At 38.0% G+C, this 20275-nt stretch overlaps 1 protein-coding gene across 7 annotated transcripts in view; it reads left to right on the top strand.

Annotated features, from left to right (window-relative positions):
• The window catches only part of TTC3 (tetratricopeptide repeat domain 3), a 66423-nt gene that overhangs the window by 20509 nt on the left and 25639 nt on the right, over window positions 1–20275 (top strand). For 6 of the 7 annotated variants that reach the window (XM_054204265.1, XM_054204347.1, XM_054204020.1 and 3 more), the window contains 9 exons: window positions 2677–2731; window positions 7442–7502; window positions 9856–9922; window positions 12693–12830; window positions 13870–13950; window positions 14673–14785; window positions 17867–17993; window positions 19654–19776; window positions 19958–20059. In XM_054204265.1, the coding sequence (XP_054060240.1) occupies window positions 2677–2731; window positions 7442–7502; window positions 9856–9922; window positions 12693–12830; window positions 13870–13950; window positions 14673–14785; window positions 17867–17993; window positions 19654–19776; window positions 19958–20059 (867 nt within the window). Of the gene's footprint in view, window positions 1–2676; window positions 2732–3035; window positions 5113–7441; window positions 7503–9855; window positions 9923–12692; window positions 12831–13869; window positions 13951–14672; window positions 14786–17866; window positions 17994–19653; window positions 19777–19957; window positions 20060–20275 lie in introns of those variants that run through there. The other variant, XM_054204431.1, reaches the window with a different exon arrangement.

The following is a 20275-nucleotide window of genomic DNA, read 5'->3' as shown; positions in this document are numbered from 1 at the left end:
AGAGTTTGTGGTTCTCAAATATCTGTTTGGCTTGTGTGTTTAAAACAAGTGTATAGTGCTAAAATGCAAGATGGACTTGTGTTGTTTTGGTAGGCCTTTGTCATTCTTTATATTCATTCTTTCAATTTAAAAGACTGTTTATAAGCGCAAATATTCTACTAGATTATTAACTTTTCTGGTGTGGAAGCCTTAAAAGAGGAAGTGAAGCTGTTGCTTGACTTTAGGCTGCTTAAAGAACCACTGCAAAAGGTAGCAGCAAAAGTGGTTTTATTGAAGTAAGGTGTTGTAAAGTGAGGCTTAACAAAGTCTGATGGTAAGGTTCAGTTTTTTACTCTATTGCACAGAGGATGTAATAATGATTCAAAGTTACCAGTCAAGACCTTACTGCTCTGTGATACGAGGTTATGTGAGGTATTGATCATTTACCAAAGATCTGCAGTTGTAAAGGGTCTCTCGACCTCGAGGAGTAACCTTGAGAAGCGTTCCAACTCAAGGGGAGATCACCACCATGCTGCCAGCTACTTACGAGGGAGAGCTCAAAAAAAGCTCACTTAGACTGTCATATTTATGGAGTAAAGTGGTTGGGCCGTAATCAAATTATGTGCGATGGAAAAAGTAAGCATAAGACTCCTTGTACCTACAACTTTCTTCGTTCCTTGACCAAATTAGTTTGGGAAGAACCATCTGCTGTTTATTGCATGTTAATCACATGATTGGTGTTCTGGTTTCCAAGCTCATGTATATAAAAGCTCACCATGTCAACCTGTCCCTGTGTGGGTTTTCAAAGAACAGGTTGGAACTAGAGAAGTTCATGGCCTGGTCACAGCGTTGGCCTTTACTTCCTTTGAAGCCTGAACCAAGCTACTCCTTGTTTGGTCAGGGAGCCGAGTGCATCCTTCACAGAAGCTAAATAGAGTAAACTTTGTTCTGGTCATGATTGCTTTTTGTTCCCGAAAAATAATTTAACTAAGGATACCTGTTAGTGAAGGGTGACCAAAGAAATCCACCAACAAAAGGCTCTAATTTTGCCTTTTAGAAGGTTATTTAACTGTTGAAAGTGTAGTGGCATAGTGTGTTGTCATGGTTTAACCCTGGTAGGCAGCTGAGCCCCACGCAGCTGCTTGCTCACTCCCCTCAGCAGGACAGGAGAGAAAATCCGAAGTGGAAAAAGTGAGAAAACTCGTGGGTTGAGATAAAGACAGTTTAACAGGCAAAGCAAAAACTGCACACACAAGCAAAGCAAATAAAGGAATTCATTCACTACTTCCAGGCAGATGTTTAGCTGTTCCAGGAAAACATAGCTTCATCATGCATAATGGTTGCTAGGGAAGACAGATGCCATAACTCAGAACTTCCTCCCCTTTCTCCTTTCCTCCCCCAGCTTTTATTGCTGTGCATGACATCATATGGTACAGGATATGCCTTTGGTCAGTTGGGGTCAGCTGTCTTGGCTGTGTCCCCTCCCAGCTTGTTGTGCGCTCCCAACCTACTCGCTGTCAGGGCAGTGTGTGAAACAGAAAAGGTCTTGATGCTGTGCAAGCACTGCTCAGCAATAGCTAAAACATCCCTGTGTTATCAACAGTTTTAATCCAAATGTAAAACACAGCACCATACGAGCTGCTATGAGGACAGCTAACTTTCTCCCAGCCAAAACTAGTACATATGTTTTTATTCCTTAAAAAACAAACACGCTGCCCCCAAAAAAGTGGACAGTTGGGGGATTCTGGTGGTGCTTAACTTAGTTTAGACGGGTTTCACTAGTGGATGTCAGTGGTATATCCCAGCTGTTGCTTAGTGCCTATCTCATGTCCAGTATCATGGGGAGCCTGCAAACCGTTCCTGTGCATAAATTTTCCTGAGTACGCTGCTTTGCTAGATGCATGCAGACTGCGACATGGAATTAAAAATTTAATAATCAACCTCCAGTTTGCTTACAGACAGTTCTTCTCTTTCACACTAATTATTAGTTTAAAAAAAAATTTGCTCCTCTTCCTGATTGTCTCTACCATTATTATTGTAAGCTAATTAATAAACTGTTTGTTATAATTTAGCCTATAAAGTGTGTTATAAATAAGCTATATAATATAGAAAACAAAATGATAAAGAATGTGAGTCCACTAGCAAGGTCGAAACAATTTAGCATGCGCCTGTGAAAAAACAACACCTTTCCAGTTTCACAGGAGGGCGGGGCAGCAAAAAAGATGACTCGTTAGTGGGGAAAATGAAACCAACGTACAAGGGCAAAGGGAAGGAAACGAAAGTTTGAACTTGTTGAAAAAGAAAGCCATCTCTAGAACACACAAGAAGTGCTTTAAGATTTGTAACTGTCTTATGAAAACTTTCATCTGCTTTTATGCTATGAAAATCTTCATAATGTAGGTCCATGTAAATTTAACTTCCTTTAGGATGAATATTACTGCAAAAAAGGCTAGTGTTTATCAGACTAGTAGGTAATATAAATTGGGGGGGGGAAGTTAAAATGTACAAACACACTTTGATTAATTAAGTGATTTTTCTTTACACCTTGATTGGGGACATAAAATACCACATTATCATGGTGATTTCTTTGTTTAAATTTTAATGTTTCAGGGTTTTTTTTCTTTGTTAAATTTAGAGAGTAATATCTGTTTGTTTTTTGTTATCTGTATAAAACCAAACTAACGTATTTGTCATTAGGTGACTGACATCCCAAGAGCAGAAAGCAAAGGTTGGTCTCTGGAGTTTCCACCAAGTGAGTTTGTTATTTATCAAGTCTGAGTCGGTTCTTCCCTTGCTGTTGCTATTATTAATAAGTAAAAGTGTATCTAGTGTTATTTTCACAACAGTAACTTATCATGTTTCACTACCTTTCCTGTTAGTGTGCAGTTACTTGTCTTGTGTGTTTCTGTCTTATTTCCTTCATGCTTTTATAGTTTCAATCTACTTTACATGGATGAATTCAGAATTGAAACTGGAACTAAAAAGTAGAATGCTGAGTCACTGGCTAGAAATGCCTTCCCTCCTTCTGAGACAGGTACAGGATCTAAAAGGGTCTAAATTCAAGAGAAGTGTGTGGGTAGTTTCAATATTCATAATTCATTTGTGATTACTAAAAGCTCCATATAGATCCTTAAGAAAATAATCCTGCACTTGTGAAGGAGGCCACAAAATATTTGTTAGAGTGGAACTTTAGCTACAAACTTTAAGAGGTGTAAGTTGGTGTGATTTATTGTTCATGGGTTGTTTTTTTTTTTTAATGAATTAAAAAACAAAACAAAACCAACCCTTTTATAGAGAGAACTCCCACGCCCCAGAGCTCCCACTGTGCCAGAACTACTTTTCTGTGGTGAAAGTGAAGTGCAAGCAGTTTTGATCTTCAAAGTGAAATCTTTTCCTGAATTTTGATTGGTTTTTTTTTATCACCTTCTAAACCTGCTGTAACCAAGAAAGCATAAGATATTTCCCTGACATTCAGAATTGTTCCTATTTATAATGTTTGTATGGAATACTGCTACTGGATCTGGACCAGCTGCATTCTCACGCCGTATTCTGAAGTTGTGACCTCCAAGGCAGCAGGTCCTTCTAGTCCTGACCATGCAACAGTCTGAAGTCAGTGCTCAGCTGTACTGTTCTTTGTAGTTCACGTACTTAAATACTTTGCTGAGTAGGTGCCAAAGTGCAGAGCACTTCAAAATTTGATTTTAGGAAGCCAGTGAATATATATTAGAAAATATTATTTTAAAATGACCAGTAGGAGGGGTGATCTTGCTCGTGTGGGCTTTGGATGAATGTGAACATCATGAAGAATGAAGTATTGGGAGATGGAAAATGTGTGAAGGGTTGCAAAAGAAGAGTCAAGGCGAATTTCTTGAAAAGATGTTGTGTGGTAGGATCATTTAAAAAAAAAAAAGAAACTACAAAGTGTTGAAGGAACTTATTGGAGAAAGCGTAAATCAGGGAAGTGTTTTAGAAAGGGGAAGTCAGGCTCTGTAAGACGCATCAGTTTTGAGGAAGTATATGTAGATGCTACAAAGGGGCAAAATAAGAAATGCGCAGAGGCCATAGGGAATTTTGAAGGAGATTGAAGCAAGTGACAACTAAGTGAATCCAGACATTTTCCTGAGCAAGAAGGTGCGGTCTGAATAGTAATGGAGTCTGAAAACACATTACAAAACAAAGCTTTATTGAGGCAGTGGAAAAGATCAGCAACAACGTGCCCATAATGGTGACCTGCCCAATCACAGATAGCAAACGCAGGATTATAAGTGATGCCCTGGCTCCAGCAGACTGCCAGGGATGCTTGGTGTCCAGGTCACCTGGCAGCAAGACCAAAACATGCAAATACCTTTTGAATGCGAGTAAGAATTAGGCTGCCCCTTGGCTCCACCAGCGGTAGTGGGATTTGAGAGAACTGTACTTTCACATGAAAAATGTGGGCAGCGTCCTGCTGCCCATGTTGGTCAGGGGGCAGGGTGTCAGCAGTCTCTCTGCTGCTGATACTGGTCAAGGGCAGGATGTCTGCGGTCTGTGTATGCTGCTGATACTGGTGAAGCAGCAGGGTGCCAGAAGGATAGCTGAGTTTGAGAGGTTGAGGAGGGAAGAGAGATAATGAAAAGTGAAACGTAGGGGAAAGAACTGAAAATTATTGTAGACTAAAGAGATCATAGCACTATGAAATGTTCCATTGAATGTAGTAATTTAAAAAAACCCCTGTGCTGATTCCACGTTTGGTTTTTTTTTCCTGTTCTTTTCTTCCTCCTCCTCTCCCCCTCCTACTTATTATGTCAGTACTGATGTAGAAGAAAATATTTGATTTGGCTTTGATTTGAAAGGAGGAGCTACATTGTGAATAACTAGCTGATACAAGTTTACTGTGGGTAGGGAAGAATAGCTTTTGTTTTCTTAGCCTTTGTTCACTTAAGGGCTTAAGACTTGCAGGAGAGTTAATGTAAAGGAACTTTATGCCACTGTATTTTATCTTAAAGTTACTGTCCTTTTTAATTTCAGTTTTTGTCTGCATGTACTATTTTTTTGAGCGTGTATACATTTCTGTTAAATATCTTTGTTTGCTCCTAATGGGAATGTCTAGCAAAAGCAATACTTCTCCTACTAATATTTTAAAATGTTTGTGGGGTAAGTGAATCATCTTTGCCATTGAATTAATATATCTCCTTAAGTATTCTAATTATAATTCAGCGGGATTTTCGTGTTACTTTTGTTTGAAAGTATTTTTTAAAAATCTGAGAGTAGTATCTTTTTAAGTTGCGTAGTATATGGGAATAGTAGTTTCTGTAGGAAATTTTTTGTTGAATGGCTTTTAAAATTCAGTAAAAAATAGTGCTGATTAATTCATTCTTTGGTTGGTGAGAGGGAAGGCTTGTGTTCCTTTATTTTCATTAAGATTTTGTTTTGAATGATAGATTGGTTCCTTAAGGGAAGGGAACCTATGTAATGAAGAAAAGGTAATACATCTCTATCTCTAAAAGGTTAAATGATGATATGCTTGAAGTGTTTTCTGGCTTTCAAAAGGATTATTGTTTTCCATCATTTAAATGTCTCTATTTCAAGGAATTTGTAGTGATTATTAGTGTAGCTTTGGAGTTTTTAATGTGTATGAAATGTTTCAACAGACACCTATTCAGACTCCTGTGTGACAATTTTAAGAAATGGTTCATGAAATAATTCTGAACATGTTCTGTCTTCATGATGCTTGATTTTTTTGTTCTGATTAATTTAAATTTTATGTCATTAAGTAGTTTTGTAATGAAAAATCCCTTTGGCACAAGACATAAAGTGCGTATGCATATGATTTAACTTGAGAAATGAGTACATGAGACATCCCACTGGCTTAAGCAAGATTACTCAAATGGGTAGATCTGTATTTTTCCGTGGTGTTTTCCAGTATTTTTTTATCATATAAAATACTTCTCTGAAGTCATGAAATAAACATTTGTAAGCATAGATAGTAACTGAAACTTTATATGTAAGATTAATAACTCCTTTTTTTCAAATTTGATTTTATGGTAGTTCAGCATAAGCGTAATAATAAAGGCACAGCTACCTAAATCATTAAATATTGCTTGCTTATATTTGGATTCCAGTGCTCGAATGGCTTGAATCCAGGTGCTAGACTGTATGTTGTCTGTGTGATTGTGTCCAGTACTAGGAAGCTACAGTTACCTTCTAAACTGCTCCTGAAAGATTATAGCTGGAACTATCCCCTCTTGGAACAGGTAGCTGAGTCAGAAGGCAGCATTCCTATATGCCTTGTAAAATCCATTACGTTTAACTAGCAAAAAAATGTGCTGTTCCTCACCCCTTCAGCTTACCATGTGTAATAAGGAATACCTGTGATGTGATGCTCAGCAGTTCTGCAACTGCATTTGACAGCAGCTTGTTGATTCCTTATGAGGTTGGGGTTTTTTTGCCTTGCTTGTCTAGTTGTCTGGTTACTAGAAGGCAGCTCTCCCATAAGTGGATTCTGTCACTGTTGCTGTTGAGTCATTGATGCCTTGTAAAGTTCTGACTTTAAAATTCTTGAAAATTAAAAACTTCATTACTTAATCATGAGCATGCATGTGCACATTCAGATGCCTAATGTTACGCTTTAATTCCACAGAAAATGGTTGAGGGTTTATTTTGTAGTTAATGGCATGGCTTCCTGGGTTTGACCAATTGCAATAAAGTTTTAAAACGTGTTTTCTTCTTTCTTGTTACTAATGACTTGTTTACTCAGCTTGTAGAGCCCTATAACTACTCAACAACAGTGTTAGATCTCTGAAATTGTGAAGTGTATTAGTAAAGTTTTATGCTAAGTGTTAAGTTTCAGAGTTAGAAATGAATCAGTATCACGTGATAGATTCTTTCTTGTCTTTGTGATCCAGTATTTCCGCATTGTCAAACTTTTTTTATTTTGTAATCAGGGACATTTATCTTTATTTGACTCGTGTTTATATTTCTAAGATTAATGTGGGTTGAATTTAACTCCTTTAGCAATGTATTTTTGAAGTAGCAGACTTTGTAAAATTTCTGTAGTCAGTCTTGAACATACACAGTGATCTCTTATTCCCTTTAAAAATTCTAGTTATCAACTAATAGTGTATAATATCAACCGTGGGTTTGTATAACATACTGATTTCTTTAGCTTGTAGTCCACTTTAATAGTTGTTACGAATATTGTAGAGTCAGATCATATGTTACAAAATCTTAAGATTCTTCTGTTTATTTGAAGTATCTTTCCCCTTTATAGGATTAATAAAGTCTTACACTAATTAATAAAAATAATATCAAATTCGTACTGTAACAGGAGGCTTTTAAAAAAACTTCTTGGTTATGTTAGTTTTCAATATTGTAAATGTTTAAGATCTGTTATTTATAAAGCAAAATGTCAGTTCTGAGTGCACTTCTTTGCCTTTGTTTTAGGTGATGGTCATTTTGTTTGAAATACTTTTTCTCCTTACAGGCCAAAGTCATCAAAACAAAGGAAGGCCAAAACCCAAAACTGGTGATTCTGAAAAAACAAGGTAAGAAACTTTATTTACTTTTTAATTTATTATTATTTTGAGTTATTTTATGTAGCACTTAAAAATTAATTAATGCAACTTTGACTTGCTGCTTGCTCTTTGCTAATTGCTTTGTTAATACTGTTTACATACTCTTCAGGATATAGTTCATGTTAGGATAGCTGATTAAAGTTAACAAAATTCCAGTTTTCACGAAGAGCCTGAGTTATTACTTGAAAACTAAATATTTTCCAAAGCTCAGTTGAATTTTAGTAAATTAAGGTATAATTTTAATAACCACTGTTTAAAAACTGTTGCCCAAAAGCAAGTCACACAGTGTAGCCATAACAAAATACATTCTTCTTTTACAGCAAAAGACAATAGGAATCTTGTTCTAATTGTTACATTCAAACTTACGCCACAACATAGCTCACCCTTATCTTATTTTCAAGGCCGTTTTGTGCTAATTCTGCTCTTTGTACTAAATAATTGTTAAAACTTCTCTGACACTAAATATGCCTACTACGAAGAAGAGATCTGACTGCGAGGAAAGCATTGTAAGTCAGTCTCAGAATGGAACACTAGAAAAGAATTTTCACTTAGAGTTCTTCAATTTTTTGTAGATTTGAATTTTCACCTAAAGCATATCGATGTCTAATTTTAAGTACCTGAATACTCCCCGTAGAACACGCTGAATGTAAATCAGTATGTTTGATGGTCTGGGGCCAAAAGTAAATTAATTGGGGTAAAAAGCACTATAGATTTTTATTAACAAAATTTGTGCTTCAATCTGTAATAACATTTAGAATACTGTTTAAAAAAAGAAATAATTATTTCCAGCGATACTGGGGCCAACGTGCTCCAAATGGGTTTGGGGAAATCGGTGCCAACGTATCTCTTCATCTAATAGGTAGTTCAGCAGTAAAGAACTGTTACTGCTGACTTATTTGTAAGATGACTGAAGCAAATGATGGCTTACCACTTGAGGCCATGCAGAGGTGGAAGCTTTCAGTGTTTTAACCTGAGCTGTGAAATGAGCCAACTTAAGCTCTGACTGTGCTTTCTTGCTTGTATATTTCTTCAGCTAGGGTTTTTTAGTTGTGTTTAGGATGAGGGGTACAGCAAAATAAGCTGTTTACAATGAAATAGGAAAGTTTCCATTAAATGGTAATTCTTAAAGGCAGATTTCTCATGTGGAAGAGTCCAAGCCTTTAGGAAACCTGATTATCCCCAGTCCTAATCTTAGTATGACTGCAAAACCTACCATCTTTTAATATATATGTCTATATGTTACAGTACAATCCTTTTGTTTTTCCATAACTCTTTTTGAATACCACTGTAGGTAGGACAATTGAAACTTTGTCCTAAGAGAGGGCATTTATGTTATTTAACTGGGTTGTAACTGACTTCTTTGTTCTTTCAATTTGAGAGGAGGGGAAAAACGTTAGAATTCACTATGAGAATAAATCCTCTTTAAAGTAATTGAACCATCTATAAAATTGCTTCTTTCATGGGGAAGTTTTAGATCTATAAAAACATGCTATTTCTCAACAAGCAAGGTGCATGGTCAGTTACAATTTTATCTCCATTTCTGTAATTAGCAGGTTGCTTGGCTTCCAAAAATCTAGACAATCCTCTGACTCTGTAAAGAATTTAGCTCAGATGACGAGTGTTTCATGCCTTTGAATGTAGGACAGAACCAAACATATATTAGCAAAAGGCAAAACAGTAGCATTAAGGATTGAGTAGCAAGCTTAGCATTGCGGACTTAGAGTATTAAGCAATACTTTGCCTCTTCATTATACTTTCTCTATTCTCTAGTTGCACATGACGTTTCTGCTGCAATAGTGGAAAGGAAGAGCTGGGATGAACAACTCTGTTCCTCTCTTTTCTGCTCTCCCTGCCCCCACCATGTGTAGCTGCTACATGTATTTGATTTTAAGCAGTGGTTGTGCTAGGATAAAGGATCTTGTACTTAAGAAAAGTAGAGAAGGATAAAGCAGCTTAAGCACCTTCTTATACTCCTGCCTTTGGTATAGGGAAGTTCTCTAGTCTCACCTATCCCACCCTCTCATAAGACCAACTCAGCAGAGAATAAGATGGAGAAGATAAAAGAAAACAAATAAAATGATGGAGAAGACTGCTACTTCCCTGAAGCCCTAGTGATTCCACAGCCAGAAGTGTATGAACTATATGAATAGTATCGTAACCCTTGATAGCATTATAGTACATGTTGTTGAGATTGTGAAAGTGTGCCATAATAATCTCTATTACGCAAATGTGATAAAAGCGCAGAAATTTCTTTTTCTGGAAATTAAGATTACATGTAAAGTACATGTACAAACTCATGATGCCATTGTCCTGTTGTTTGTAGAGATCACTTTGATTTGAAGACAGAGTCTAAAGCCATCCAAGATAAACTCTTCTGTACTGTGCAACAGGTAACTGGGAATTCATTAGCATATGACCTTAAGAGTAAGTGTTCTGTCACCTTTTAATAACACTGTCCAAAAACTTGGTTCATTCAAAAATTTAATGCTTCATGCTTGGCCCAACTTCTACCAGGAGACAAGGATTATGCGATTACACTGCTTTGTACTGTCTCGTTGCTGGTAGTCTTCTTTTTGCTTCTCCTCCTTACCCTCCCATGAGACTTCACACTGGAAATTAGAGTAACAAAACTCAGTGTAGTTGTCGAATAACTTAGCTGGAACCATGGGTTAGTAATATAGCTCACTTTTATTTTAATTTGTAAGAAAAACTACAACAATTGCTGGGAATCATTCGGGGATTTATAATAGCCCTCCCAAAGTTCTGACTAAATATGTTTTCTTGTGTTTGATACATACAGTTGGAAATAATCATAGAACATGTTGTTGAACAGTATAGCAGGACACTCTGCCTAGGGGGATGTGTGTGGGGCGTCTTCAACTTCGCCCCACTTGTATGAGTTTGCTGGCAGAAAACTACTAGATGTGTAGGGAGGTCATACTCTCCTTAGTATTGAAGGACGCTGAGGATTAGTCTGACTTGGCAGCCCCAGGAGCAGGGTAGGATGTGAAACCAGATGTTCCCAAGAGGAACAAAAGAATGATAAAAATAAACAGTGTTTTGCTGAGCTAGAAGGTTTGGCTTAACAGCAAATGACTGGCAGTCAATCACTTCATACTATACAAACCTAGTCCCATCTTTGAATGGGAGAGGTTCTAGTACACCCCTTCCACAGGAGTGAGTTTGGAATTCCTCCCTCAAGTGGGGACGCCCCTCAGCGTTACCCCTTGAGGCTGAGTGAGAGAGCGCTACCCACAGTTGTCAACATGTGTGAGTAACATCAGTCCTACAAAAATAATTACTTATCAAGCTAGCTTTGAACTGTTGATTTAGTAAATGATAATTATAATGAATAGTAGCTATAGCATTTATACAACAGAGTAGATGTTCTGATTAATTTCCTTTAGCCTGATCACACCATTATCAATTATAATGAAGTTTTTTACTTTGTTTACATATATATAGTTTAGTTTGCCATCCTTAACCCCGTGGGACAAACAGCTGTTTAAAACGCAATAAAATTCATAAATTGAGAATTCTCCTTCTCAGGTCTCGCCAGCAATGAATGATGAGTATCCCAAAGTTCTTGAATTAAATTACGGGGATGTAGATAATTAATCATTTCCTCTCTGTTAATTTGGGGAAGTAAGTACCAGAAATCTCTACTCTGATTAATTACCTCACAAGACAAAATGGATTCAGGAGAAGGTGCAGGTTCTGCCTACACTAAGACCCCTTCTTTACTTTAAAATACCTATTTTTGTAAGGCTAATGCATTACTAGGATTGAAAGTAACGTTTTTAGCTGGCGTAATCAGCCTCATATGTCATCTAGCTTAACATTAAATTAATATAATTTGTTCTGTTCTATAACTGTATGCTCTGACAGCATTACCTTAAATCAGTAGTTCTAGGAAATAAAAATAAGTCTTAATCATTTTTTCATTAACTCATTTCTGCATTTTGGTCTTTTCTGTATGTACTTGCAGTTTCCGCTGTCCCTGCCACTTTTCTTTATGACTGCCATTAGATCATGGGTATTTTCTTGTGTTTGTCCTTTTGGGTCGGTTGACAGGATGAAGACAAAATAAGATCAAAATTCTTAGATGCTTAGGAAAATACATTCTGGACATGCGTTAAATTTAGTATGTCAAAAGCCTAATTCAGTTCACATTAATACAATTAAGTACACCATTAGAATAATGTTTAAAAATTGAGCAACTCAAAAGTTGTTATATTCCCTTCTTCCCAAACCTTCCCAGTTTTTCCCTGCCCACGACCACCCTTTGTTCAGAATCCCAGCCTCAAATGTTAACATATGGAATGGGGGTGAAGGGGCAGTTAATGAAAAGCTTGTGAAGCAGGATTACTTAATAGTGAAGATTAATTCATACTGAAATGAGGTAGTGGCCTAAAATACTTAGGTGGGCCTCCTTGGTACTCTTTGTCTTTTGCTTATGATTGCAGGAGTAGGTGTTGGAGGAGCTTCTTAAATAGCCAGATTACTTCTACCCTGGCACAATGATCTGCTTCCCAAAGCTAATTTCATTTTAGTGTTTCAACGGATCAAGGGAATAGAAGTTCCTAATTCTACAACTGCTTGTCTCGATTTACAATCTCACTGCTGGAAATTCCCACAGGCTTCAGGAAGAATCTGTAGTGAAAGGCTAATAACATAATGCATTCTGAAACCTTCTAGCGTTAACTATTAACCTAGGTGGAGTGAAATTGTAGGCAGAAGTAGTTGTCAGGTTTTTCAAAAATATTTGTACACAAAATGGAGTGTACAAGTGAGGAAAGGCATAAGCCTGGGCTTTTTTTTTTTTTTAATATGTAAGGATTAAAATCATGTTTGAATTAAACTTGAAACTTTCTGGAGAGAAAAAGATCTAAATTTAGAACAAAACCTAGATTTTTAAGGGATTAGCAGCAGTAGGTCCATGAAAATCTTAAGTTTGCAGAAGTTGAATTTAAAATGGTTTTATAAAAATGTACCTGATTTGCTGCTTTAAAAGTGGAATCGTAATAAAAATGTAGGAAGTACAGAATTTTAACAGTTGCCTGTTGGATAAGTATTTTAGCAAATAGCTTGCTTGCTTTAAAATAAAAAAAAAGGAAAAAACTGTTTTCTTTTGGACTTACTATTTTCCTAAATATTTAGGTGGATTTAACTATGTTGCCAGAAGAGGTTAAATCCCTTGTTCGTGATGGTTATACAGCCTTGATGGACCAGCGATGTCACAGCGCTGAACAAGCCTTTTCACAATTGTTGAGCATTCTAAATCCTTCAGAATTAAAGGTAAACTGAGAGAGTACCTTAGTTTATTAGAGTCATTGAAGTTTACGCTTTCAATAACGTGTTTCATTCTTTCCTTCCACCAGAATAGTCATTGTTATTGAATTGTTGCCTGTGATGTTGACTACAATGCTAAGTGTTTCACTGATAAGTATGCCAAGAAGCTTACAAATGAGAACAGGATAAAAAAACCAATAGTAGCGTTGGATGTATTTTTTGTAATGTTCAGCATACATGCGCATTTCAAGATGCAATCTAAAAAATATTTACCAAAATAATATTCTTATAAGAATAATGTAAGATACTCATCAAGTACCTTATTTGATAAAACAACTACTGTCCATTGTCAGCTTAACCTTTATTCGTAATAATGTAGGGTAAAAAGAATTTAGATTCTTCAGATTAATAGCTCTTTGATAGCAAATACTGTGAAATTTTGTGTTTATGTGTCTAGCCAATCAGCCATTGACCCATTTGTCATCCTATATTTCTTTAAATTATTGTATTGTAGTATTAAGTGTGACAGTGTATGTGCACATGCGTTGCTGTGTTTCAAGCTCCTATTTTAGTAAGGGATGTTGGAGCCCCAGCAAGTCTGTCCACGCAAATAATGCACCAATCCATCTGGAATTGTGACCTAGTTTATTAGGAAGAAAAAGGTTGAGAAAGGGCTTTTTTATTTAAAAAAAATAAAAAAATCTGCTCAATTCTGAGCATGAACTATAGCAAAGACGCATTGCACTGCATGGAGTCAACATAGTAAAGCCTTTAGTTATAGAATTTGTAAAAGCAAACGTTTCAGGATGTAACACTTCAAAATACATAGGGATGCCAAATGACCAGCAGTAAAGGTGTAGTTAACCTTCACTTTTTATGCGCATTGTAACATAAATACCAATAGAGGCTACGATAAGAAGGGTGAGAAGAGAGTTTCCTAGGTCTGTTGTAGTGAAGATTGTCAATTCACAGTAGACAGTAATGTCCTAGTTACCAGCAAAGTGTTTTTGTGCATGCTTGTACTATAACTTAACTCTATTTGCAGCAACTGAATCTTCGTATTATTAATTATGTTGTAATCATCTACGGACATGCCACTGCTCTTCTTGGAATAGGACAACCTGAGGTATGACGTTAAGCCACTATATTGTTTTTATTCAAAATTTTAGTTTAGGTAGTTGGCCATCCATTTTTGTCTCTTTTTAACAGGCATAAAATTAGTAGGGAAGGAAAGCTTTGGTGGTATTTCAGAATCATACAGTTTAATATCTGGGACTAGTTCTTTAATGGTTTTTGATATACCAAATAAAATTTCTTTTTAAGCTTTCAAATGAGATTCTTAGGTATTAACAAAGTATAATAAATTATTTTTCTTCTACTTCGTTGTAATTTGGTTATGCACTAGTCTTTCCAACACAAACATTCTGCTTCTAAAACAAGAGAGAGAGAATGCTTTTGGTTCTGGAAGACACCAAAACAGAAGTGTGGGTTGTTTGGGTTTTTTTGGGAGGTTGTGTGGGGTTTTTTCCTGCAGTGTTTAAAAATATTCAATGTCTTACAATAAGCTTAAAAATGTCTGGGTGTTTGTAGCTCACTGGGCTCAATAATTTAATTTCATTACTTCAGAGGCACCCCGTGTTTACAAAATAAGTTTGTTTTCTTTTAAAGAAAGGAAAGCTTTTGTGTGTGATCATAAGGTTGCTTAATTCCATTTACTGTTCATTCATAAGACTGATCAAAGAATAGGGCATACTGACCCACTCTACTGGAGCAAAAAAAAAAAGGAGAGGAAAAGCAAAAAGCTTCTGGCAAAGAGTCACATATTTTTGTCTTAAATTTATTTTGAAGGCATTGACAAAGGCTGAAAACCAGTTTAAGACAATAATTGAACAGTACCAGGAAGAAAGATTTTGTTGTTTGGCATATTATGGAATTGGAAAAGTATACCTCAGACAAAACAGGTTAGTATATGTTGTGAATGGGTGATTTAGGTCACTTGAAGAACTGCTGTCAAAGGTGTTAGCAAAGTGGTTTTAATATGATGTAAAAGTGTGACTTAATGAAGTTCAATGGCAAGGTTCACTCTATTAATTACTGCATGGGAAAACATACAGAGGAAAATGGAGTTACACTTGAGTCAGAATGACTCACAGAGAGACCGGGGATGCAAAGAGTATGGGAGACCCTCCCGTTGAGTCACGAGGTTCAGAAAGGACCCCCTTGCTTTCTGAACTCCTTCTCAGAGAGGAATCTAGGTGTGGCTGGATCCAGACTTAGTCCCAGACTTGGTCAACAGTATATGTCTAAAGGATTGTATGTGAATGTTTCATTAGCATCAATTCAGCATTCAATGGAAGTTACCAAGGTAAAACCAAAGTTGTTATACTACAGGGTTATGCGCAATACCAGTTGCATACCAAAGATCTGCCATTGGTAAAACGTCTCTCTGCCTTGAGGAGCAACCCTGAGAGGCGCCCCAGCTCAAGGGGAGATCACCACCATGCAGCCAGGCTGCCTAGCAGGGAGAGCTCAAAGAGGGCTCACTTAGGCTGTCATACTTATGGGATAAAGCGGTTGGCTCGTAGTCAAATTACATGCAAAAAGATATGCATGAGACTCATAGAATCATAGAATCTTCATGGTTGGAAGGGACCTTTGAGATCATCAAGTCCAACCATACACACACAAAAAAAACCCCCTACAGTCATTGTACCTTGTACCCCAAAATTTCTTTGTTACTTGATAAATGAACCTTGGAAAAGCCACACACTATTCATGTGTTAATTGCATGACTGGTGTTCCAAGCTCATATGCATCGATGCTCACTGTATCGCTCTGCTCCTATATGGGTTTTCAGAGAACATACTGGAACTAGAGGAGTTCTTGGCCTGGCTACGGCTCTCCTTTTCCTCCTTTGGAGCCTCTATCAAACTACTGCTAGTTTGGTTAAGGGGTTGAGTGCATCCGTCACGGTATAATAGAAAGCTTCAATTTTTGATACAAAAAATATTTTAATTTAAGAAATGATGTGTGGGGTTTTTTTAATTACTCTTTGTTAATCACTAAATCCATACGGCAGACTGATTGATTACAACTTTAAGTTTGTTACTGCTAAGGATGTAATGGAAGCCGCTGAATTGAACGGACACCAGGGTATGGGGATATGACTGACCAGCACACCCTTGCAGTGGAGGAGAGCTCATAGGAGAAGGGCAAAAAATGATGATCTTGTTGGGGGGAGGAGGGCATGGAAAATGTATTGTAAAGAAAGCTTAGCTTATCTCAACACCAGGGAGACTGGAGAGTAACCTTGGTTTTAGATAAGGCAGCTGCACCAGTGAGTCATTGAGTTCCCTGAGACAGATAGAGAGTAATGTTTTCCTGGGTTAGTCAGCCCAGCATTGGAGGGTGGGGGAGGAGGGGTGTGTATGTGGCTCAGCAGAACATAAAGTGCAGAAACTGGACGGCTAATAAACTTGAGAGCAAAGAGCTTGAGCTGGCTTCAACCTACGTATTCCTGGTGGTATTTTTTCCCTGCATCCTGAGGGTAAGCATATAGAGACAGGTAATGGGAATCATGTTTGTATTGATTAAACTGTGTATTGCAATTGCTATGTTATGCTTGTGTTGTGATCTCAGTATATCACTGTGCTGCTCTACTTAATCAAAATCCCCAGTAACGCCTGTGATGGGTTGACCTTGGCTGGTGGACAGACCCTCATCCAGCTGCGCCCCCACTCCTCCTCCTTAACTGGAGAGGGGGAGAAATTAAGATGAAAAAAGCCCAGGGGTTGAGATAAAGACAGGGAGGTGACTTGCTAATTACAGGCATAGGCAAAACAGACTCAACTTGAGGAAAAATAATGTATTTATTGTCTGTTAAAATATAGTTGGATGGTGGGAAACAAAGTAAGAAAACTAAAATCTCCTTCCCCAACACCCCCCTGCTTTATCTCAGGCTCACTTCACTCCCTCATTCCTGACTCCTCTACCTCCTCCTCCACTGACCTGCCCAAAGGGATGGGGAATGGGGGTTGTGATCAGCCTGTAACAGCTCCTCCATGCCTGGAGCACCTCTTCCCTTCCTTGTTCTTACCTTGGTGCTTGAAGGGCTGTTTCTCAATTATTTTTTTCCCTTACTCCTCACAGCCGTGCAGTATGTTTTGTCCTTTATTACCCATGCTTTCTCTGAGGTGCTGCCATCTTGCCTGAGGGGCTCAGCTGTGCCCTGTGGAGTCCTGTTCCTTGGAGCCCAGAAGCTGCCCCTGCAGCACTTGTCCCCACCCCCCCCACCCAACCTTGCCACCTAAACCCAATACAGTGACAAATAAATAAGCTTGATATTAAACCTTAAGCCCTCCTCCTGTGGAATATCTAAAAGCACCTGGTCAGAGAGTGTTGGACACTGAGAGGGGATTCTTCCTTCCCACTGCTGCAGCGTAGCCAGATGCAGTCTGAGACCCAGGGGGTGTCTGTGGTTCAGTCCCATGGGTGTGGCTGTTGTTTCCCTTGGCAGTGTTGAGCTGTAGTGAGGCTGCGTGTGTGTCCCAAAGAAATGTGTACGCACACACACAACAACACAGCTGGCTACCCAGACTGTGCCAGGCAGAGCAGCTCCCATGTATAGCACTACCTGAACTCATGTAAAACGCAAGTATAGGTAGCAGAGTCCTGTACCTCCTCCCTGCCTGATGAGGGTTGAAGGTCCCTCGTGAACATACACGTGCCCCCACTCTCTGTATTGACAAGCACACCCACGTTTATGGGTCTCTTGAATATCAGTGCAGGCTCTGTTTGCCTCCTGTCTGTGCCTGGGCTCTGAGTCCCTTCCCCAGGCTGGCTTACTGGCTCACCCTTTGAGTCTTTTATACTGAAGAGTCCTTAAACAGATAACTTAATGAAACAGGCGCTCTTTCATTCCACATACTCTTACAGTTACCTTTTTTTTTTCCCTTGGATCATAAAGTGAATCGTGAAAGTATTATAGACTGTGCAGAAGTTATTCATATGTGATCTGAACATGTACCGTTTTCAAACTTCAGATTTTCAGATGCGCTTGATCAGTTTGTGAAATCACAAACAATGGTTAATCACAAGATTGTACCTGGAGTATTAACTTGGCCCACAACATCTTGGGTCATTGAAGAGACACGAACAGAGAATTTACAGGTATGTTAAAAAAAAAAAAAGGCATAAAACCCTGTTCTGTCAAATGGCCTTTCCAAAAAATAAAAAAAATGTTGTCATCCTTCTCCCTTCCTCCCTGCATGCCCACTTCCCTCTCACCCCCATTGTCAAAGGCAAGGAAAGATGGGGGGCGAAAGGGAGGTTTTGTCCTGAAACAGCCAGTGGAAATGTTACTGCTCATTGTTGTTGTCAGCCCCAAAGCCTGATCTTTGTAGAGCAGAACTCTTGCGATGACAAATTTGAACACGTGGGAAGCATCCTATTTACAGCACAAGGGCGGGGACTCTATGTCAGTCTTTATGCTTGGGTATTTCTATGTAATAATACGGTTCTAACGGCTAATGAAGTGTTTCTTAATGTGTTAACTTCTTAGTTGCATGTTACCAAACTTTAAGTAGATTTGAATACTATGTAGAATGTAATGCTACAGAGAACCGGTTAAAAATTTGAGTTAGCAAAAATGTGATGTTGCAAATTGCAGCAGTGGTGCTATATTTAAAACTAAATAGGAGAGCGTGACTGTGTAGTTCTTGGTTGATGCAGTAAGACTTGCATGGTAGAATTCCCTGTTTGACTTGAAAAATCTAACTGGTGCTTCTGGCACTACAAATGGCTTTGTCACACTGAACAGTTTGTTGGTTTGTTTTTTGTTTTTTTTTTAAATAATATTCTTATTGTTTTTAAACTATAATTTGAGTCACTGTTATTTGTGAAGAGTTTCAGGATAAACCATGCCACGAGAGGCAAGACACAAGAGCTTCTCTGCACAGAGGCAGTCTGACACAGTAGAACATGCTAGGTTATTCAGTCTATGAACTTTGCTATTTATACTGACCTGTTTAGTTTCTGGTAGAAGCAGCAGCACAGTTGTTGCCTAAAAAAACCCTGTCCTACAGATTTCGTATAGAGCCCAGATGACACCACAGTAGTGTGGCCACAGTAATACAGCAGAGCTGTGGGACTTGTAGAGAGCATAATGCAAATATCTGAAAGGCTGTAACCGGTAGTCTTCTTTGGGTTTTTGTTGGTTTTTTGTTTTGTTTTGTTTTGTTTTTTCTCCTAATAATGTTTTCTTAATCTGGGCCCAGTGCTGACCCTGTGGGACTTGAACTGACTTTACATAAAGCCATTGTAATGTCTGTACCTCAGACGCTATTCTGGGAGATGTCACTAGCTCCAGTGTAGGGCCAGGTCTGAGCTGCCCGTGGGAATGTACTTGGTGTAACCCAGATCCCAGGTGAGGCACTCCTGAAATGCTGGGAAATGGCGGAAATGAGCAGACGCTCCATTTTCATCACATTATCTGAGTAATCTGGCCCCATCATTTTGGCAATGGAAAACTTACTAGTTTGTCATGTGTTTGGAATTGGTCAGCATGTAAACATCAGTCCAAGATAAACCTGTATGCAGGGAAGCCATGAGTACTTAGCTGATAGCAGTTCCAATGAGCTTTTGAATATTTTGCCATAAAAGGACAATCTTCCATAGCTTTCACTAGAAGAGAGTTGTTGTTTTAATATTAATTGTTTGCTGTTCAAAAGTGATGTGTGTTTCACTGCAGAGTTCCCTAGAAGTTTATAATTAGATATTGAGTATTTTCCTGGTTTCTGTGCTATTCATCTTATCATTTTGTGTTTGTCAGTTGATTTTAAAGAATTGTATTGAGGAATGCAAGTTCCCTCCAGAACCAGATGCAATTTGTCGATATCAACAATGCCATGGCCACTCCAAAATCCAAATATTTTTTACAGACCCAGACTTTAAGGTAAATTTTTAGTTTAAAAGGGTTTGGGAAATAAAGCTTCACATTTACATGTTTTTTGCCCCCCTTCATATTAAATAGCTATCTGTAACATGCCATCTTACCCTATTTACTGTTAAGTTGTGCGCTGTTTTATGTTGTTTTTCTTTAAAGATGTTAAATTCATACTATTTCTCAATGTTAGGGTTTTATACGTATTACTTGCTGTCAGCAATGTCGAGTGGAGTTTCATATCAGCTGTTGGAAAAAGTTGAAAACAACAAACTTCAGTGATAAAAATGATAAGGTAAGAGCTGTGTCAGACTATAAGCATTTTATTTTTTCTTTTTTTAGTCAAGATTATAGCATTCCTTTGCTTTGTGATAAGTGCAGTGCTACAGCCTGATGTTCCACCCATGTGAGAGTGTCAGGAGGAGAGACAGGAAAGAGGAGCCTCTTGCTAAATTATCTGACATTCAAGTGTGGGTAAAGGTTGCTGTTGTCAACAGAAGACAGACCTACC

The sequence above is a fragment of the Rissa tridactyla genome, chromosome 1 (genome assembly GCF_028500815.1).
Source record: "Rissa tridactyla isolate bRisTri1 chromosome 1, bRisTri1.patW.cur.20221130, whole genome shotgun sequence".
NCBI classification, from domain to species: Eukaryota; Metazoa; Chordata; class Aves; order Charadriiformes; family Laridae; genus Rissa; species Rissa tridactyla.
This window is presented reverse-complemented; position numbering and strand designations above follow the sequence as displayed.